Source organism: Patagioenas fasciata, chromosome 2, assembly GCF_037038585.1.
Source record: "Patagioenas fasciata isolate bPatFas1 chromosome 2, bPatFas1.hap1, whole genome shotgun sequence".
Taxonomy (NCBI): Eukaryota; Metazoa; Chordata; class Aves; order Columbiformes; family Columbidae; genus Patagioenas; species Patagioenas fasciata.
Genome location: NC_092521.1, coordinates 88,226,206 through 88,248,922, shown reverse-complemented (window position 1 = coordinate 88,248,922; position 22,717 = coordinate 88,226,206). Strand labels below are relative to the sequence as shown.

General features: G+C 45.0%; 2 protein-coding genes across 4 annotated transcripts in view; both read right to left on the bottom strand.

The window, feature by feature from the left end:
- Positions 1 to 11,757, bottom strand: part of TNFRSF11A (TNF receptor superfamily member 11a) — a 30,081-nt gene extending 18,324 nt beyond the window's left edge. For both annotated transcript variants that reach the window (XM_065833044.2, XM_065833045.2), the window contains exon 1: positions 11,446 to 11,757. In XM_065833044.2, coding sequence (XP_065689116.1) covers positions 11,446 to 11,505 — 60 coding nt within the window. In that variant the 5' untranslated portion in view covers positions 11,506 to 11,757. The remainder of the gene's footprint in view (positions 1 to 11,445) is intronic.
- A 7,563-nt stretch (positions 11,758 to 19,320) lies between these two features.
- RELCH (RAB11 binding and LisH domain, coiled-coil and HEAT repeat containing) overlaps positions 19,321 to 22,717 on the bottom strand; it is an 82,279-nt gene continuing 78,882 nt past the window's right edge. For both annotated transcript variants that reach the window (XM_065831623.2, XM_065831625.2), the window contains one exon: positions 19,321 to 21,103. In XM_065831623.2, the coding sequence (XP_065687695.1) occupies positions 20,983 to 21,103 (121 nt within the window). In that variant the 3' untranslated portion in view covers positions 19,321 to 20,982. The remainder of the gene's footprint in view (positions 21,104 to 22,717) is intronic.

Here is a 22,717-nt window from a genome sequence, read left to right as displayed (position 1 = left end):
CGTGGCCATCCAGGAAGGCAACAAAAGCGATGAGACCAACAATAGGTCCAGCCACTTGCGTTTTGTAACATTATGTCCTCTTCTTCCTCGTTTGCCCCAGTTTGATAGTTCCTCTTTAGAAGAAAAGACTACAAAAATTACTGAAGTGTCAAACAAGGGCAAAGTCATCCATTTTAAGGAAGGATACGCAAATCTGCTAAAAACCATTGAGCTACAGGATCCGGAATAATTTCCGAGAATCACAGCTCAGCCTGAGGACAAGCAGCAATCCCCTGGTGCTAAGGCTAGGGGAGCAGGCGAATGGCTTCGCTATCTTTTGGAAATTGTTTCATATCTCCCTGCTTTACCGTATAAAGAGGGCTATCGTTATGGTATGCTGCATGAATCTATATATCAGTAAGTAGTCTCTTCTGTGCCCAGATTCTTCCCCCTTTCATGCAAGCCGATGCATTCGCAGAGCTGCGATACTCCCTCCTTTGATTTACACTCAACCACACAAACACAAGGCTCTCAGCATCCACGTGCAAACCCCTGTGTGAGCTCAGCCTCCCTGCCAAGATGAGGGATTTGGGGCTGGTATGGACTGGGTGGGTCTGCCGAGCATGAAAACTAGGGAGAGAAAGGACAGGAAGGGAAAGCAAAAGCAACCTGGGGTTTTCTTAGGGTGGTAGCTGATGCAGGGAACTTGGGCCCTTTTGCTAACAGAGCTCCACTGAAATCAGGTTATCCCTTGTTTGACCCCTAAGGGCTGAGAAGTACGGGAGCTGCTGGCAGCACCACGACCTGACGCTTGGCCACCACCAGCACATTCCCGCCACTGTGTCCGAGACGGGGAAGTGCAATTTATTTCACAGATGAGGAACTCACGCCTGGAGGCCAGCGGGCTTTATGGAGGTGACAGAAAACCAGAACAAGTCTCAAGTTCGCCCCGTAACCCCTGGAACATCCTTCCTCTCATCAGGCACTGGCCTGTGGTTTCAGAGTGGTCTGAATATCACTGAGCTCTTATCGAGAGAGAGAAGGGGCCTCTATGAATGTGAAGGTGTCAACTAAATAAGACAAAAAGCAGCCTGATCATTCCGTTAGCGGTCTCGCTATTGGTGAAGCTGTTTGTTAAATACCACCACCACATGCCAATAAGTGCTTCAAAGAGCTCTAGCCATCCTGTGTAAATATATTTTGTCACTGAAGAAGTGTGTAAAGCACATGAGTTTGCACAAGTTCCTAAAAAAACAGTCAGCTTTCCCAGTTGATTAGAATCACAGAATCGTTTTAGTTGGAAGAGAACCGCAGGATCATTGAGTCTAACCATAACCTAACCTAACTCTGGCACTAAACCATGTCCCTAAGGACCTCGTCTAAGCGCCTTTAAAACACCTACATCACTTCCCTCGGCAGCCTGTTCCACAATGCCTGACAACCCTTTCCGATTAACATTATGTCAGAACAAGTCTGTCTCACAGGTGAAGAACGCAGGGGAAAAAAGACAAAACCGCCCTCCTCTTGGCTTGGTGGATCCGGTTCAGCAAAACACACCCACACCTGCTTGCCTTTAAGCACACGAGCAGCATCATTGACGTATTTGGAGAAACAGGCACACTCATGTCAAGGTCTGCAGGAGCACTGTGCTTTGGCGTCGAGCTGCAAACAGCCTTTTTAGCTCCCTTTTCCCACCCCCCTCTCCATTTCTTGAAAAGGACGCTAAGCAAGAATGTGCTTGTAGGGTCGGAGATCTTCAGTGACTCAGAGCTACAAAGCACCACTGTGTTACTCAGACCTTGAAAAAACACACACAGGTGCTTCTGAAGGGGGAACCAGCAGCATTCAGATTCCTGTCCTCAGGCTTAAGGAAATATTTATTCTTGGTGCTGTTGAGCAATCGGATGGCAGCAGAAGCTGTGTGTCATGGATGCTAAAATTACTTTCTTGCTCAGATGAATATTCAGACAGACATTTCAGAGAAGATAGAGTTGCATGGGCCTCTTTCCTTTAAAAGAAAAAAATCTGGAAGAACAAGGTCGGGGATTTCCGCAGTCTTTTTCCCATGTCACTTCTGAACATGAACCTGAGGCCTCAATGGGGATTGTTCATTAGTGATAATCTTAGTTTTGTGAAAATTGATTATGCAAAGGGACATGTCAAGGGATAACTACCTTAAGATGACACCTTCTTGCTCACAGTAGTTGTTTCTGGAGAGTATCCAAGTCATCTGTCATCATTTCACTGAGCAAAGCACATTTTTTTCTCATTTCAGTATTGCAGACCCAAAGTACCTATGGGAGTGCCAACTACAATGTGTCCTGCCTTGCTCACCACTTGTTCTTTGCACTTTGGACCCCAAGTTTATTCAAATCACTTGCTTTTGAGGTCCTTAGCCTTTCCTGATGCAGAATTACAATGTTTCTGTGGATTCGGGGCTTTATTTGCCTTCATCAAGAGGACTGAGCTTTGACTGACATTTCCTCATGTGAAGCAGCCCCTGCAAGCACAGTGCCCTGGTATCCAGCTAGGATGGCCTCTGCACTCTGCTGCTGCTTTTCCATCTTCAAACATGAGCCATTCCCTCTCCTCTCACACCGATTCTGTGCCCACAGCTCTCCAACTTCCTACCTGATTTGGGTCAGCAGTATTGCTGAGCAAAACCCAGATTTCTTCAGCTGCTTGCCAGTTTCAGAGGCTTGCCTAAAAAAATTTTTAAGAATAAAACTAGAATTTGGCTCTTGATGGGCACAGCTCTGTGGCTGGTGCTTCCAGGCACTCTACTGAGGTATATAATAGTAACATGCACAATGAAGGACTCTGGAAATTTTTATAATTGTGAGTTTATGAGGGAAAAGAGGAGTCTGATGTTGAAGACTTCATCATAATCACATGGATGCTGAATGCAACAGTTCCTTCATAGACAGTCTTCACTGCCGGTAAAAATGCAATCGAAGCAGCACACAAATCACAGCGGTGCAATTCCAGTTGTTCACTTGCAGGTCTATAATTCATCACGAAAATCCTAGATTGTGAATGTAACGCTTTTGGTGATGTCAACTTTCCAGTGACCAGTAAACCACATCACAGAACTACCACCACGTGGTCAAATATAGCCGGGAAATGGCAACAGCTAAAAACTAAATATTATCTCACTCTTAAAAATAGGCCCTTGAAACCCCACTAGAGCCTAAATGCCTAAAGAAGACAGAAAGAGCACAGGGGATAAATCTGAATAAAGAGGTCAAGTGAAAACTGTAACTTGCAGCCAGGGAGCAGGCAAACAGCGGTCAAAGCCCTGTCCTAGCTATTCCCCTTCCCGCCCTGTTTTAGTGCGCAGCAAAAAGCAAACACCTGAGCAACTGGTGCTGCCCCACCAGCCGGAAGGCCCACTCATCAATCTCAAACCCACCAGAGTTATTTCTGGCTGTCAGCCTACGTGAAGGAGAAGTGCCGCACTGACCACTCTCGCAGCGGGGCCGAAGCAGACGGGAACCTCAGGGATATCAGATGGGAGATGACGGAGGTGATAGATGGCAGGGCCAAAACGGCTGCCGACCGAGCGTGTCAATCAGCCAGCTTTCCTCTGTGGACTGGAAACCCGGCGTCGCGTGTGCAGTGTTCGTCATTCAGAGACAAAGCCAACTTTGTGCGACAGCCAGAAGATTTAAACCTAATGTCTTCATCGATTGGGCGGTTGGTAGCATCTGCACGTTGCCTGCCTGGCCTGCACTTGGACAAAAAACCTCATGCTTTAACCCACGTGTGCTTGCTGTCACAGTAATTCAAAGACTAATAGCTACCAGGGAGCGTATTTTAAAGATGAATCAGAAACCCAAAAGCGTACCAAACCAAAATATTTAAGAAAAAAGCTTGACAGCAAAAGAACAGTCCACAGCAAGTAGAAGTAAAAACTATAGAATAATAAATGAAGAATACCTAGATGTGCTTGTTAAAAGGCCCAAGAAGGCAAATCTCTTCTAGATTAAACAAGTGTACCAGAGGAAAGCTTAGCAGTCTCACCACCCCAGGCACAGTCTCAGTGACTCACCGTAAGTAACTCAATACCCATTCATAATTAATTAAAATTAAAAAGGCACTAAAGACACAATCATTTATGTGGAGCACACTCCTCTTGCATTTTAGTTCAGCAGATTATTTTTCTACGCTTCATCAGCTGAAGTTGAGTTTTAATGCAGAAACGAGCATTAGAGGTTTCTTAGGCTGGGCTGCTTCTGGATACCAGATTAAGGAGTTCAGTGGGGACTACCTATTCCTAAAAATCTGTATGTTTATGTACTCTTTCCTTCCAGAATGACACCAGAATGGAGCATGATGTATCTGTCTCTTACGGTGTGAGGCAAGGCCCTGCAATCCCGGCTGAGCTGCCAGAGAGAATGAGAAAGCTCGCAGGAAAGAGAGGAATCCTGCTTTTGCCACCTGACACTCGGTTTTGGCTTCTCTCTCCTAGATTCCAGCAATGCACATAGAACAAACACTGAATATTCTGCAGGCAGAAATGAGAAGGGCAGTGGCAGGGCTGTAGCCCTTACTTTGGACAATGTCCATATAGAGGGGATGCAAGTAAGACCCACAGACGGTTTTGCCGTGGTGTGAGTGACAGTAAGATTTGCATCATTGGATGTACATCATCCATCATGGAGCAATTGCTGCCTTTATTAAAGGGCTCAGGACTGGGCTGAGAATTGCCTCATTTACTCTTTAGGTGTTAGCACAAGGAACCAGCTCTACTGGGGACTGTGTGCCAGTCAAGCTGGTGGAAATATCCCTCCCTGATCTGAATGGCCTTTGGCTGTTTCCTTAACCAGCCTGTTGCACTACATATGGTATTTGCAGAGGAGATATTTTTTTTTCTTGTGAGAGCAATTTTAAAGAATCATCTTGTTCTTGCTACTGAACAATGAAAAGTTACTGAAGAACATGATGCCCATAAGGCAAAACTATTTGCTGTGGCAAAATAACGTGCTCAAAATAGATTCCTTTGCGTGCTACATAAGCAATTTTTAGGACTCCATATGAACCTAGTAGCACATTTTTCCCTATCTGTATCCCACATTAATGGGTTGCCTAACAAAACTTGACAGTATTCTTTTTTCCGTACAAGATTTTTTTTTCTTTTCCCTCCACTTTGACCACTGACTAAATATATTCTGCACCCATCTGCAGTCACAAATGTTGTTCTTTGTCATTCTTGAACAGACCCTATATACTTTTTTTTCTTTTGGAGTAGCCACAAAGTGGTGAGGATGAATGACCTCATTTTTTTTTTTTTCCCCTTCATTGGCTAACTGGCTCTCTCAGGGTGGATTAAACCGGTCAGCTTGGCTCTTTTACTGATCACGGCCTTTCCTGGTCTCTTTTATCTACATTTTAGGAGGGGAGCAGCCTGCGGGTTCTGTAGAGCTGAGAGGCAGCTCCAGGTCTCAGGTCTCTGCCCTCCTCCACCGTCACCCCAGCCCATCTGTTTGAGACATCACAGGAAAGAGCCAAGGAGCCACCACAAAGATCACATTTGGCCACATGGCATGGGGAACATGCCTCCACTGTGGGGATACTGGTGGGGTCATGGGTAGAAGAAGACCTGGAGGACAAGAGTGAGGGTTGGATGTTGCAGCCTGTGTGATGGCAGCTGGCCAGGGGGCTATTTCTGCTCCCCTCCCAGGCACCCATGGGCAAACCTCACCGTAAGCTCGGTGGGAAATGGATGGGGCTCAGTGCTGTGGTGGTTAATGATTCTTTGGCTTTGTCTACAGCGATGACATCCTAAACACTGTACAAACACTGAAGAAGCCAAGCCCTCGGCCTAGAGAACTCACACCCTGGAAAAGCAAACAAAAAAAGGTAACTGAGGGAAGCACTGTGAGAAGCAGCTGAGGCGGCTATGTACGTATGGGACAAAAACCAGCATGTCCCGCAGCACCGGGTGTAAGTCAGCAAGGCTCCTCTGGTGCGGTGCTGAGCCCTTCGCAAGGCTTCACACCACAAATGCAATTGCACGCTGCGGTGACACACAAATTAAAAATCAGGAAACTTGTATTTCCCCAGAGCTGAAGCATCACAGCAAACGCTGCTGCCTTGGGGCAGCCATGAGGAGCAGATGCCCTGGCGGCGCAGGGTTCTCCTGCAGCCCACCCTGACAGGTCAGCCATCACTGCTCCAGCCCGTGGAGGTCCAACAACAGTCCTTCTTCTCCTACATGAACTTTGGAACGTTTTCAAACAAGAGTAAGTCATAAAAAGGGGCAAGTTCTTGCAGGCAGGCTATTGTGTTATACGGACTGAGGCCTACCCAAGTCCATAGTGCAACATGGTTAAACAGCACTTTATTTTTATATTGCGTTTATAACACACAAATATTTGCCTTTGTGTTTTCTGTCGGCAATAATGAACCATTCTCAGAGCAGCTGCTTCTCCATGCAGGCAACGCCAACCAATGGGCGCTTCAACCAGAGGGCGAGCAGCTGCTGCAGCAGCCAGTGCCACCTGGCAAGCTGAGTTTCCAGTGAAGGGAAGGGGACAGCCTGTGTAAGAAGCATGGTTGCAGCTGAGGACGTGTTGAATCAGCCATTGGGGGTTGGAGTAGATGACCTTTGAAGGTCCCTTCCAACACAAACTATTCCATGGTCTCCATTTCCCTCCTTTCTCCACTGCCTACCTCCAGTAAGCTAAACCAGCATGTGAAGCAACCACCCACGCCGAGTGTCCAGCAGCCTTCCCACTGCAGAGCAGCGTGTCACAGCACGTGGTGGCAGGAACACTCTTGGCTTTGGTCACCTGGAGACCTGGTCATACAGAGGGGAAATCGGTGGGGAGGAGCAGGAGGAGGACAGTATTGCAACAGGGTCACCTTTCACAGAACCACAGAATGTCAGGGATTGGAAGGGACCTCGAAAGACCATCTAGTCCAATCCCCCTGCCAGAGCAGGAACACCTAGATGAGGTTACACAGGAAGGTGTTCAGGCGGGTTTTGAATGTCTCCAGAGAAGGAGACTCCACAACCTCCCTGGGCAGCCTGTTCCAGTGCTCTGTCACCCTCAGCATGAAGAAGTTTCTTCTCATATTTAAGTGGAACCTCCTGTGTTCCAGCTTGCACCCCTTGCCCCTTAGCATTGGTTGTCGCATCTATGCATGTACCTTGTACCACAGGTTCTTTTACCACTTGAACTGCAAGGGACAGATGGATAAACACAGCGAAGTGACTCAGATATGGTTCCTCTAAATAGCATTCAGGTATAAATGCCAGAGGGCACCACTTTGAGGTTTTTGTGATTTTCTACACTGTAGTGATGCACAAATCCCTTGTACTGTCCGCACTGGTTCTTGCAGAGCAGGCAAATTACATCCCACTTTTCTGAGCTTGGAGGTGTTTGGGATGACAGTACCAGGCAAGAGAAACAGATCCTTAGGGCCACAGTTAATCTCTCTGCTTGATCTGAACTTTTTTTTTCTTCCGTCACAGTATGAAGAAAGCCCTGTGCCATAAATGACACCGCTCCGTGCCCTTGAGATGGCTGATAAGCTTTCAATTCTACTGACTCGCAAAATGTGGTGAAGGTTTGTTTTGGTCCCTTTTGTGGGAAAGAAGAAATTACATCAAGAAGATGATGATTAACATGAAAAGAGAAGCGGCAGAGGTTTCTTCAATTGTGGATTGGTTCAGTGCTATATGTATTATATTCCTTTTATATGAGGTGCTGTAAGATTTTTTCACGTGTTCTGGGGGAAACTGTGAAGCGATGAAAAACTTTCCAGTTTGCCTTGCAGGAACTATTCCTGCAAGGGCATTTTGACAAGTGAACTAATTATATTACAGTAACTTTGAAACCCTTGCTGTTAACAACAGAATAAATCCAGGAGTTTAGTTTAGACATTGTAGAAGTTTTGCTCTACTGAGTAATTCCTTTGGCCCTGATCAGAGCAGGAACACTGGACCAGGAGAGCCCATGATATAACACAGCATGAACATTTTTATGTTCTTTTTTCCTCTCTCATCTCGTCATAAAGACTGTGTATTTTAGGAATCATAAAATCACAGAATTGTTTGGGTTGGATGGGACCTTAAAGATCACCTAGTTCCAAGCCCCCTGCCATGGGCAAGGACATTTTCAATTAGATCAGGTTGCTCAAAGCCCCATCCAGTCTGGTCTTGAATACTTTCAGAGATGGAGCACCCACAGCTTCTCTAAACCACCTGTTCCCGTGCCTCACCACCCTCATGGTGAAGGATTTCTTTCGTTTATCTAATCTAAATCTACCCTCTTTCAGTTTAAAGCCATCACCCCTTCTCCTATCACTATATCCCCTTGTAAAAAGTCCTTCTCCAGCTTTGTTCTAGGCTCCCTATAGGTACTGAAAGGCCACTATCAGGTCTCCCTGGAGCCTTCTCTTCTCCAGGTTGAAGAACCCCAGCTCTCTCAGCCTGTCCTCACAGCAGAGGTGCTCCTGGCCCCCGATCATCTTCACGGCCCTCCTCTGGACTCACCCCAACAGGTCCATGTCCTACTTGTGTTGGTGACCCCAGAACTAAACACAGTCAAGTTAAAAGGTCACCTATATTTTTGCCAATTTTTCTAATATTACAAAGAATTCCAGATGCTTGCAGCGAGCAAACTTTGCCTATAAAGTAAATATTACAGAGTAGTGGAAGAACCCATCCCATTGCTACACTAGTGAGTTCTTGGTGTTAAACCAGGCAACTGGTTTATTCATATTTGCAAAGGCATATTCTCACAGGCTTTAACTTCCATCGGATAGCAATATTTATGCTTTTCACCAGTGTTAAGCAAGGAAAGGGATGTGACTATTTTGTACAAAGAAGTTGAACAGATCATGCCTCAGAAAGCAAAATACCGTGTCTTCTGACAGGTGCCCAAGACAAATCATCTTGTGGCTGAAGCACAAGACAAGGAAGGTTGAGCTCTGCTCCCAACAGTTCTGCTCAATGCTCAGTGTGTGACCTAGAGCAAGTCACGAATTCTCTGTTCCTATTTCCTCTTTGGTGAAAATGATGACGACGGTCATGTCTATTCTCAGCAGAATTACAAGTACGCACTAACTTACATTTCAAAGCGTTCGTCATTCTATGCACGAAACACATTGCAAATATCACTGCCCTACCACCACCCCACCATAGGATCAACTGTAAGCTAACACAAGTACATAAGACAAACTTCTCTCACAATTTGTTCCATCAGAAAACTGTAGTCCTGTAAGTAACCACTGTTCAAATCAGTGAAGCAAAGGAGAACCTGAAAGGCTGGCTCTGGGAGCAGCATCTCTGCAGGCTTGCCTGCCATTCACAATCTTGACTTGCAGGTCCTGCTCATGGTTGTAGATGGTATATTAGATTAACTGGCTCTTTCACAAAGTATTTTTTTCCTATGTAAGCTTACACCACAACCTTCCTGCAACCCCCTACTATTTTGTACCACTACTTGTCCAAGGCATTGGCTGTGGAAAGCTGCACCCTGTGCAAACACTTAGAGACTCAGAATTAAGCACGTGTTCAATGCAGTGGAAAGACGCTACACATCAGCCCCAAATAAATAAAACAAGTTCCCTGTTTTGCATCCTCTGAGAGGCTGTGAGTTGAGAGGTGAGAAATAATGAGGAGCTCCTCCTGGCTCCTACATCAGGATATCCGAAACATGCTGGGAGCTATAGCATGGAAATCTGAATTTCCAAGGTTTGGTCAAGAGTTGAGCAAGTTCCAGGCAATGAGGAGATTCCAAAAGGAACAACTGGCCCAAACCCAAACGGCTCCATAAGGAAGCAATTACGCCATGGTTGGTGACCTGGAGGGAAGGTGCAAAGAGCAGTGAGGTCTGCTCGTCATGCTGCATTGATCACAGTCCTGAACAGCAGGGCAGAAAAAGAAAAGACAGATACAGAGGACACTGAGGAACAGGCCAAACCACCTGAAAGCTATGATGTAAAAAATATCACTTTCGAAATACACAGGCTCATTCATGTACATATGGAGGACACCTGGAAAGCAGCAATTTAAGAGAATCCCAAGGAGCAAGGGTAGACAGAATGAAACACATGGTTTACAGCGAAAAAAAAGGCTTGTGTGGTTTTCGGCAACATATTTAGGACCAGGGATCCAGAGAAAAGGCTCTCAGGACTATGCGGTCAGACATTAAATTGTAAGCTGTAGATAGCAGAGGCTTTTTTGTTTTGGTTTGGTTTTTTATCATCTTTTTTTTTTTTTCCTTGAAGCTGCACCTTGCTCTCAGGGAACCCAGCCATGGCCCAGTTATAGCACTGTGTTTGAGGGAAGCACTTAAAATGACACAACTAATCAAGAATAATGAGAGACAGAGAAATATTAGAAGTTCAAATGAAAGAAATACAAATGGTAGCGAGGCTGTCAAACATTGATTAATGGAGGAAAAAAAGTGCCTGCAGCATGGGATTTGCAAACAGCCTGCCCAACTAGAAAGGTCTAAATAACCTGAAGGGACAGGAATAATTTTTAAGCTGTACAATCAGAAAAAGCAAAGCAAGATTCTGCAAATTTAAACCACTGGAGGAAACCAAATGTGTGCCATTCACAAGGCTCAGCAAGAGCTGGCTGTAGAAACAGGCCTTTCTGAAAACAGAGGAAGAGCAGCGATGATCCCACCCGTAAAACACGCTGACCATTAGCCACCTGGCACGGCATGAAACTGTAAAAACGCACGCTCTGTTTGCAAACAACAGCAGAGCCAAACCTCGCTCAGATCTTTCCCGTCGAGGGGAAAGGGCTGCCCTTTTGGGGCAGCCAACCTGGGCCTGGGGTTTGGTGTCCGGCTCCGTCATGAGCAGCACATGAACCTCCCGGCGAGTCTCACAGTCAGTCTGGGCCTCAGCCTCCCACTCGTGGACCCACGGTCACAGCGCTCTCCCACCTCCCGAGGGTGCTCAAACTGCACCCCTCGGGGAGGCTGAAAAGCTGTGGCCAGGCTGTGAAGACCCATATGTGCTCATCCCACGTCTGAGGGACAAGTGTGCACACGCTTTCTTGAATAGATCTGCTCGGTAGGGTGGAGTCTGCCTCATTTTTACTCTACATGCAAATTATATCCCTCAGCGACCTCACTGCAAATATTTTCTGGTTTCTCACACTCTGCCCTGGGCAGGAGCAGGCTGTTTTCCCTGCAGATCCTCTGGCTTCCTTTGGAGCTTTGGGTTTGGGCTATTTTGATTTTGAAGAAGCGAGAGAAGCCTATGAGACAGGGGAAAAAAAAACAAAACCAAAACCCAGAGGGGGAAAAAAAAAAAAAAAACACCAACAAAAAAAGGCAGGCAAATCTGTTCTGCTAAACCCCGCTCTGCCCATGCCGGCCATGCAAGATGCCATGGGCTCCAACTTTGCCACCTCTTCAAGCGACACCAGAAGAACCAAACCGTGCCCGGGCGAGGTGCGATGCCCGCCTGCCCCATCCTCCAGCCCGGCCTTACCTGTTTGCCAGCGGCGGCCAGGCACAGGAGAAGGAGCCAGCAGCCTGACGGGACGGGCATGTCTGGGTGTCCGTCTCTGCCTCGTCCTGTGGCTCCTTTTCCTGCCACCGAAGAGAAACTAGATCCTTCCAGCCAAGCCCCCGAGCCCCGGCAGCAGCGTGAGGCGCATTTGAGCCAGCTACTTCTCTTTCTTCCTTTCCTTCCTCTCAGCTACACGAGGGGAGAAGAGAGAAGAAGAAGAAGAAAAAAAAAAGGTGCCTGGCTGTAGTTCCCACAGCATTTCCTCAGACTTGACATGCAGGCTTGTTTTTTTTTTTTTTTTCCCTGCTTCTTGTCCCTCCCTTTCCTTTCTCCACCCCCTTTTACAAGAAGTTTAGTCACCGTGCCCACGTCCCTCCTCCTGCCGATGGGACTGCTTTCCCGGTCCCTCTCAGCAGGGGCATCCATCCATCTGCCTCCCACCCTCTGCCCCACAACGGCCTTTTCCTCCTCACGACCGCTGTCAGGGGACATCTGAGGTCTCAGCCGTGCCTGGGGTGGCCTCGTTCCCTGATCTGCCCTGGCACAACTGCCCTCCTGCCAGCACCCACCCCGGACACTGGGGACAAATTCCCGCCCTGTCCCAGCACGTCCCATCTCTGCTCCCACAAAATGGCCTTGTAGGCACCAGCCTCAGTGCTTTGGTGCTGTTCAAGGCCCTTTGAAGTACACTGCTTTGGCTGATGGCGGGAGCTTGCAGGTGGGATTGCTGCCAGGGGAAAGATGTGCTTCGGGAGCTCTCCTAAAATACCCCGTGCCATGCATGGGATCAGTCCCTGACTTGGGACAGTGACTGCAAACTGGACTCCCACCCCTCTCAAAATACAGGCATTGCTGACACCACCAGCCCAGCAGCGACTGCCTTGCCTGGCAGAAGAGCAGCTGGTGGCCTGTTGTCCATGCGGTGCCCCTTGGCTTGTGAAGGGCTCAGGACTCCTTGTCGGTGGGGCAGGACAGGGCACCATTGGTTTATGGAGGCTGAGGGTCCAGCAGAAGGTGTGTTGTTAACACACCTTCCCTGCCTCCCTGTGCTCACATGCCCCTGTGAAATAAGCCGGGAGTGTGTTGCTGACTTGAGTGAATAAGGAAGTTGTTCTTTCACTTGTGTATTTAGATTTAACCCTTAACCAGGGGGAAAAAAATAATCTAAATTGCTCTGCATTTGCAAATAAATAAATAAATTCAGACACAAAATATAAAGAAATAATTTTAAAAATTATACTTTACCTGGGCAGCTGTGGTCTGATTTCTACTCAAAGAAGCACTTGGGACAGAAACGTCCGCTGGGCTTCTCTCCTGTCACTAGCATGGAGGACATGTCTGCACGGCAAAACAAAGCTATGACCTTCAGTTCACCTCTGCATAGTTTCCAAGGGCCATGAATCCAGACATTTTCAATCTCCCTATAAGTTCCTTTCAACACTTAACACCCTCAATGTCCTCTGCAAGCACTGGGCCATGCCTGGTCCCTGCTCTAGCCGGTCTCCATGCCCATGGTCCCTGCCTGGTCTCCCGCGTGGCAGGGCTATTTGGGCACTGGTGGCTCCTACGTGGGTTTGATGCTCCACAATGGAATATGGGGCAACAACACCGGACAACGTGCCTGGCTTAGGGCCAGTGGCTGGCCCATTCACCTCAATAAGAACTAGAACAAGGGACATGCTGATGGGTTTTCTGCAAGCCATGGAGCTCGCAATTGCTTTGTCAGAGCCCTGCTGACCCGCGAGAGGGGTTGGGGTCTCACCACACTAGGTGTGGACAGGCTACAGCTCTAGAGCTGAACGGAAATTGAGTTGGGGATGAGGAGAGGGAGGGATGACAATAGCACCCAGCTTGCTCAGTAGGCAAGAGGTGTGAAGCTGAATTCAGCAGGGGCTTTGCACGGTGAGGTGTGAGGTGTGGGTGACGTACTATTGCCCATCAGTGGTGGAGGGAACCTGGTGAGACATTGGGGCAGCGCTGGGTGGAGATCCTCCTGCCAGAGCCACGTCCACCCAATGCCGAAAACTCACAGCCCTGTGCTGGCCAGGGTGTTTTAAAATGTGCGTGTTTAAGGTACAAGGAAATGTTTCTTTTTAAACAGAACAGTCTGTTAAGTCTCTTCCCCTTTTCACATTTAGCACAATACCAAGGCTATAGGCTGTGTTTATTTACCAGCTGCTCATTCTAACCACAGATTTACAGGAGCAAACTCACAGGGCCATGAGCAGTTAGACACATTATCGAGTCGCCCTGTAGGTGTTGAGCAAAGGCTTTGGGGGCATTGGGTAGGGCCAAGCCCTGTTCAGCTCAGAGGAGCTCCAGATAGCTCAGCATTGCACATTAGCTCGATTACTTTCGCATTCTCACCCCTGATCCTGCCTGAAGTATTTCTTGTTTGGGCTGAAATTTCTTTCGTTTTCTACCACTATGTGAAAACAGCCTCTTTTTGAAAGCGAAGACATTTTCCTCTGAGTTAAATTTTATGTTTCTGAGCCAAAACCCGCAGAAGCCAAAACCGGGTGCTTTATAGTCGTAATTATGTATTGCAGTAGGTTGTTAGAAACTGAAATGTGAATGCTCGAAAATATGAACTAGGCAATGCACAGGAGAACGTGCTGTCAATGCTCTCACATTTATTGCATATATCATTCTATGTGGCAGAAGTAAAAACTAAAAATTTACATTGAAACTTGTTTGTCAGCCTTTTATAGAAAAGATTTTTTTTTTCCTACTATAGAACACTAGTTTTTCAGCTACCTTTTCAAGGCACCTATTTGGAACAAAACCAAAATACTTGAAATCTGAAAGTTTCAAACTTACAGTGGCATTTAAGTGCCTCCTGTTTCTGTTCACCACCACGGAATGCCAGCCTGAACTAGACTGGCCTTCGGGATGCTCGTTTTGAAGAAGAGAGATGGAAAACCACGTGCAGCCTTAGGGTGCAACAGGATCAAAAGAGTCCCCCCCCAGATATACCGGGATCCTTCCCTTGGTGGAGCCTGCCATGGAAAACACTCTGTGAGCAGGGCTGACCGCTTAGCAGATCTGCAGTCAGCACTGATCTCTTTTTACCTCCTTCCTAGAGAGAAACAAGTGGAAATTACATACTAAACAATACATTAAAAGAACTACATTATTCAGTGTGATACTGCAAGCCTTGTAACTGTCTGAAAATGAAACCACCTCAGTGTCAGTGCAAAAATGCATTTTTTCTAGGAGCCTCGATAAAAACAAACTAACCCCCAAGGCAATCCCTGAATTTGACTTGCATCTTTACAAAACTTTCAGCCTGAAAAGCAAAGATAAGGAATGGTTTGGTGGATATGCTAGTCAGCTGGGCATCTGCACAGCACCCATGGACTTACGTTCCTTCACTTTATCCATGCTGCTGAACTCCCCAACCCCTCATGATGCCCCATTTCCCCAGGAGGGAGAACCAGGAGGCTGCGTGTTAAAACCCGGCTCTTTGAAACGACATGAAAAGAAACCTGTGCAGAGAAACAAACCCAAAAGTCATATGGTTGTACCCCAGGGTGCATTTCCATGCCGTGCACGAAGGCTGTGGAGGTGCCTCCATTCTCCTGCCTCTCGCATCCTGTTGAGGGATGGGGGATGAGATACATGAAGGGTTTTGTTGGATCTAAATCAATGTTTTTCTTCCACTAGACATCGTAAAGGTTGGTTGGGGTTTTGGACTCTGTGCTAAATACAGGCTTTGTGAATATAAGCACCTGTCTCTCAGCAGGTGAGCGAGAAACGCAGCACATGTGCGAAGTTAGAGCTCTAGGAAAGAGTCCCCTAAATCAGGGGGATGCCTCGGGGGGCAGGTGGGTCACAGTGCAGGTTCTGGAGTACCAGCAACCCACACACAGTGTCCATCACGAGGCCAGGGAGAAAAGCTGCCTCATCTCACACCACAGGGAGAGGGCCCTGCTATATGAGCCAATGTATGGAGCTTTCCACATTAGGCTAAAGAGAAAAAAGGTAGAGAAATATCTGCATACTTTTAGCACAGGGGACTCAAGTTTCATTTGAGGTCTCTAGCTATTCAAAGAAATCAATTTAAAAAAATGTTATTTACAAAAAAACCCCAAACAAACAAAAACCACCAGACACAAACCCATGCCGTCAACTTGAAACTGTGAAATGCAAGTTTCCATAGCAGACTATTGCTCAGTCTCCTTGATATTTTCAAATGAACAAGCATTTTTCATGACAGAGCACCTACAATGAAGCTCCTAAGTCACACTGGTGTGGTTTACACAATACATGTTCTGCAATACCACAGAAGTATACCAGTGCTGAATGCCTGTCAAAACCCTGAAGTTTGCAGCATTCAAAAGAAAAAAAACCTTACAACCAGCCACCGCTAATGTGTAAAGTATTTAAAGTACCTGCAAGCTGGCACTGCACGGATACGTTATCACCAACCACTGTGGCAATAACAATGCCTACAGACTTCTGGAAAGAAATACAAACTCGTGTTGAATTTTTAACTTTGAATGTTTGTTCATGCTTATAAGAGACACCAACCTGAGGCCCTCCAAGACTTAACTCACACATTTATCCTTTTGACAAGAGTGGCACGTACTGGGGAGTTGGCGTTGCTGAGGATACACCTCAGCCTCGGTCCTGTGTGGAGGTGAGTCTTTAAGGCTGGCAGGCACCCACCAAGCCCTCACCAGGAGAACTGAGACCATAACTGCTTTGAAATACCGTGCAACGTCCCCATGCCAGCTCCACAGACCACCCCATCATTTGATCTAACAGCACACTCGACAATCTTGAACTTCATCGACAACTCACCTGAATCTTGAGATGACTCAGATCAACAGAGTGAATTCATCCCTCAGCAAAGAATCGAATCTCAATGAAACTTTATTGCCCACTAATCACTACAGCTGCTTCTTCCCTGATTCCCTTGGAACATGTTTAAAAGGAAGGTGTAACATGCTGGGCAGAATGACGGACAGGACCATACAAGGCGCACACTTCACTGCAGCTGCTGTAGCTTCAGCAGGACTCCATCGCGCTGCCTCTACCTCTGCCACAACTGAAGCCGAAGAGGTTTCTCAGGTTTTGGGAAATGGGAAAAACCTCCATTAAAGTGCAGGGGAAAGAGCAGCAGCACAAGACCACAGTCACAATAATTTTGGGAATGGCAATATTCAAGTACACTGCAAATGGTTCTGTTTGTATGCACACAGTATTTAAATGGCAGAATGAAGCTGTGTCTGCCTCTGTGGGCTAGAAAAGTTGGAGGTTAGGGGTACAGGCCAGTGAATGAGGGACATGGTGAGGAGCACACACAGTACCAGTGCTGGGAAAGGAACCAGGCAGGCCACTGTTACGGTGGTGGCTCTTTGCGCCAACTCATGAGCCAACTTTTCAAGTCACTGACTCCTACAGTAGAATGGCTCATGCTTGAAGATTCTAGGAACTAGAAATTTTCAGTCTAAGGAAGCCTTTCATGACATTGGAAGCATGACGGAAGCTCAAGCTCTGCACATACTGCAGATGCCTCCCTAGACAGGTGGTTTCCCATGGACTTGCCTGTTGTAAGCAGAATCATCTTTTCTTGCAGATCACCTGTAAGCATGAAACCTGACTGGCATGACACTTAAAGGCAGAACACTTTAGAAACAGCTTCTCTGGAAAATGATTACTCCTCCGTGGTTACTCATCAATATTACTTAACACATGATATATTAGCATATAGCACCAACACCCTGGAGCCGATTAGCATACTTATTCAACAACAGCACTCCTCCATGCCTTTGTTGAGCAACTCTGTAGTCTAAAACAAATTAGCTACATATCCCGATGCGTCTGCTAGAAATGTTGGCCGAGCTCACTCAGGAAGCCACCAAACCAGTTTCCTTGAAGTCTTGTTGCCTGGCACTGTATTGCAATCCTCTAATTCATCAGCATCTACATCTGGCGCAAGAAATTCTGTGGCACTACCTAGGATCAATGCCATGCCAATCAGCTTGCTTTACCAGCATATTAACGATTTTCTGCTCCATGAAGCTTTGCTGGTACTTTGTGGTTTACTTAAATATCTACATCAGTAAGTTTCACATGGGAAATTACTTAGAACATTTTGAATGTGTGACACCCACCTTTAGAAACTGCACTAAACCATAGAGCCACTTATTCCTGGAATAGAAAAATGCCATTAACGCTGTCACAAGAGAGAAAACAGACATATTCCACACTTCTGCTTTTTCTGCACCATTTTGAATCATCATCCATATGTAGCAATGAATTCCCACAATGTATTACAAAAACTCCTCCTTGTTCTTCACAACAGGTTTTCTTCGTGGATAGTTTTTATCTTTCAAACTCAACATTTCAGTTTGCAAACATCAACTTCCTCAGATTCTCTTTCCCTGAATCCATTCAGATATCGCTTTTAGTTCTCCTAACCAGAATATACTTTTAGGTGCAGCAATAGCAGCAATTTTTCTCTTCTTATTGTGAAAGAACTGTGGGAAGAGACTGACAGAAGAATGTGCAGCTTTTCTTAAGGAGCTCCCTTTATTTACCTTGATTAGAAGACAAGTAATTTGCCTCATTTATAGTTTTAGAAAACAGTCTATTTCAGAACAAAATATATGCATAATATCAGTCAGCCTTATGTTTATTCTACAGAAAACATTTAGATCATGAACACTCACACAGGCAACCACATACCTTCAGGCCACTGATCATATTTGCGTAAGAGCGTAAGAGTCAAGTCTTTAAATAAAAATAAGAAGATTCTGAAATTTCACTGGGGCAGCATGAGACCTTATTTAAAACCAACAAGTTGTGGAACTTCAGGCACAGCTAAAAAAACCTTTTTTTTTTTTTTTTTGTTTCATTTAATAAAGAATCCTTCTTTAAGCAGAGTCACAGGCAGTTGAAGGCAACCCTTTGGGGATAAATTGCTTTCCATGCTGGATATCCAACTGGGTTTTGTATAATAACAAGAGGGGAAAAAAAGTTAATTTAAAATACTCTTTTCATCACCCCAAACATCCCCCAAACCCATACAGAACAGCTTCTTCCAATCTTCTTGAAAATCTGTCAAAATCTAGTAAACTAATAAACATTTAAAAGAACCTGCTGCAACCAACATATATCAAAAGAGACCTGAAATTTAGGAGGCAAAACTCTTGAAGACAACCTGTGCAATGTTTTTTGCTTGCATGGAATTATTTTCACCTCAGCAGTTACCGCACTGGTCTTCCCAGGATTCTCTAATGCCTCCTTGGATCAATGGGTACGAAGTAAAACGCTGACTAGCAAAAGCTAAACTTCGCAAGGGGCTGGAGAGACTGGACCCAGATGGGCAAACACACAACATCAATACTGACAGACTGAAGAGTCTCATCCCACAATCATCCACAGTTAAATTGCTGTTAGCTTTTCGGCTTGTGCCAACGAGCAGGCTTCCAAATGCTGGCTGAAGTTCAGTGTGTGCCAGCAGCCTCTGACAGGCAGCTGCCCTGCTTTGGCACATAGAAGTTTAACCATAAAGAAGTAATTTTGGTCTCATGACTACGCAGATATCCCTGGCACTGCAACTACTGAACAGACACAGAAGAGGAGGCAAAAACCCCCAAAAAGCGTGGCAGAGCAGAGGAGGAGACCCTGCATGAAAATGGCAATAAAGCCACATGACTAGAAGCCAGAGTGAAACAAGCACATAAAATATAGAAAACTTAGCAAGTTCAGTCTACCATCCACTATGGGACAAAAAGCTAAGCCTAAAGAATTTCTGTGCATTAGACCTCTCTCCTGTAAGAGCTGTTTCGATGCGACATTTTTTTGTTTTTGTTCAGAGAAGACTAGAAGTGACAAGGCAGGTATACAAAACTTTTTATTGACAACAGAACAATAGAGAGGAATGTCACCACTTCCCATTCCTCAGGAATGTCTCCATTTCATAGCCAGTCTGCTAGAAGTGTACTCTCATGGTAACAAGCAACACAAAGGCATGGCGCTGTCTGTCATCTCAGGAAAAGTGTTTCATCAGTGCAAAAGGGACCGACCATGTACGAGCGTGCAGCGGGCACTGTCACAACACAGACGTGGCGGGCATCTCTATGTGCAGAGCCAAGAGGCACAGACATGCAGCGGTCACAAGCCTCAAATTATGTCCATTATGTCTGTCTAGAGGCGATACCTGAAGTGCTACTCCATCCATGCTCTGTTTCAGAAGTAAACACTTTCTTCCCTCGCTCCTTTTGCTTCCCCTGTTCTCAAAGATGTTAATGCTTCCAAGTGAATGGTACCGTGTCAGAGAATGCCTGAACTTGTATATTTTGCTATCTCATACCAGTTTATGCATGCACTTGGGTTTACCTTCAGAAGCTTACACTGATGTAAAGAAGGGAAAAAAAAGTGCTGCATAAGAATAAAAGTATTTAGTTGTTAACGCCTCCTTGCTAACAAAAATATTAGGGAGCTGTTGAAGACACTCCTTGTAATGTCATTTTTATAAAGCATGTGTGCAGTCTACTTAACATTTTAAAGAAACTGCATGTCAAACTCTCTTAACACAATTTCAAATACTGTGAAATTAAATTTGAACTGAGATTCAATTTAAACAACAAACCATTTTAGCTTTCGCAGTACACAGAGCTGCACGCGGAGTGCAAGATGAAGGTGCTTTTTCTCCTGCATAAGTTTCCTCCGCCTGCAGAACTGTACCGGGCCTCCTGTGTAGTAGCTTATACATTTATTAACATTAATTAATGCTTTTCCTTTACTTAGTGGATGTGCCTCTGGATGTGTAGACTGGTTGTTAAAGTGCTTTAAAATAAAACAAAAGCCCCACCAAAAGAAAACATCCCTCAAAAAACCACAACAGATGTGAGAATTTTATCTGAAGGACTTTGTACAGCATTTACAATGTCAGCATGAAGCATCTGAAACATGAGCATTCCCTGCGGACTGATGCAGTGCAAGCAGTCTCGTACATTAGCTACTGCGATTCCTCTGGTTTGAAGCTGCACAATACTTACAAAAACAACCCTAGAAGCACAGACAAATGCTGGTGGCTCTTCCTCTTCTTCTTAGAAACATAATAAAAAATTCTGCATTACTCTTTCATAATTTAAATACATAAGTAATCTCCACTTTTATTACTTCATGACAATGACTTCAAATTTACATTATTTTAAGTACCGTCATAATAGCTCCATGTATAATACAGATATTTGCTGATATCCTGTCAGAAAATAAAAAAAATTCCACTATATAAAAAAAAAATTATGCTGGAAAGACAAGAACACAGAACAGGGACTCGGTACAGACTATGATTTCAGTTTTATATCAACCACAGTTAACCCAAAATTAACAGATACACAGCGATATTCAAAAGCAGTGCAAATATCTTTGGAGGTTAGAATAAAATTATACTACAAGAACATAAGACGGAAGAAATTAAAAGGCAAGTACTTCAAGTACAGGAACCAGTCTCTGTGAGGTCCATCTTAGTGTCAGCTGGGAGTCCCTTTTCCCATCTTACTTCTTCCTCTGAAAGACATTTGCCAACATTACACCCGATGTAGTCAGCTGGCCCATTTTGTTCAAAAACTTGGTCTTTGTGTCTTCACTCACAAGGCTCGCTGCAATTGACATTGAGCTAGGGAAGGAAAAAAATAGTGACATAAGACCACAAGGAAAAAACAACACTGTGCTGTTATTTAATAAGCGACTGAATTGTCTTGGAAGTTTAGAGGTTTCAAGATCACAGAAGCCCAGCCCATTGAGAACTAAAAAACCGCCAAGCCCAAATACACACTGTTGAATGAATTATCATGCCCTCACAGTCCTAGTGAAAAGGTGGGAACCGTTTTTGTGCACGCTAGTTTTTACTGCCTTTAGAAGTCACCACATTAGCATTTGTTAGCTATTTGGCAATTGCTCTAGTGACAAATCTCTCTGTGAAAGATTTGCTTTACCTTCTCAGTGAACATGTCAATCCTTATTTATTTAATGTAAGAACACCAGTGCTGGTTCAGACCAAGGATCCACCCAGCCCAAGTACCTGCCTCCAACAGCGACCATCAGCAGACACAGAGTGAAGAGTAGAAGCAAGGTTAGTACAAAACGGTGACCTCTCTCCTTAATTTCCAACTCTTTTGTTTTTCAAATACCTGAGCAGAGCTGAAAATTGTTGTGGACTCACAATCTAGTAACTCCCAATGAATATTTATTTTCTATTACTTGTTCAGTTTTCCCCCACCCTGGGGCACTGAGGGCGACCCCTCACTGGGTAAAAGCTTCATCCTGGTGGTGATCAATGTGGCTCCTCCTACCTTTACTTGAGTGTTCCTACTTCACGTGGACTAGAGAAGACAATGGAGAGTCCACAATTTTCCCACAAACTGGACTAGAAAGAGCAACACAATCAATGCTGAACCTACGAGATGCTACAACTTTGAACAACGTGTTAAGAAATTATCCCAATACTGCAAAATTAACTGATTTTTTTAAAATTTACAACATACCAGTGAGCTCAGCTTCAGACAACAGTAATTGTTTAGCATAGTAGGAGTAATCTGGCTTGGAGTGCAACAAGGCAAATGTATGATAGTAGGAACATTAATAAATATTCCATACTTCCTATGTTTGTAGTTAAGATCGCAAACCTCACACAGCAGACCTGAGAGTCTCACAAAACATACTATTAGGTATTTTTTTCAGTACATCTCCTAATAATGGAACTGGTTACTCAAACCAGTCATCTGATTTTAGATCTTATTATCAGATGGTATTTTCTGAAAGCTCTGTGAAGTTCCTCATTATCTAATATTTAGCATATAAGCATCATTTTATTCCAAGTATGATGCCTGATTTTTTGCTGAAGTTTACAATTTCAAAAATTGTTCTCAGGCTGTGTCTCCTGATAAACCTCATCTTATTAAAACTGACTTTTAAAAATAATATTTTTTATTCTGTTTAGCAGCCAGTGATGAAGATATACAGCTGTTTTGAAATAATTTATAAACGTTTAAAGTGAAATATTTCTTTCGGGCACAATCACATAGCCAGACATCTCTGGCTGGATTAAACAACTACAGTTGACTAGGAAAAAGTACATTTTCAGCTGATAAAACTTACCAGATAAGCTACTACTACTGTAAGATGGATTTATTGTGCAATTTCCGTTGATTTTGTGATAAAGGGCATATAAATTATGTAAATAATGGCTTATACTCGCTATCAGCTGGTTAACAACCAGAAGCTATTCCAG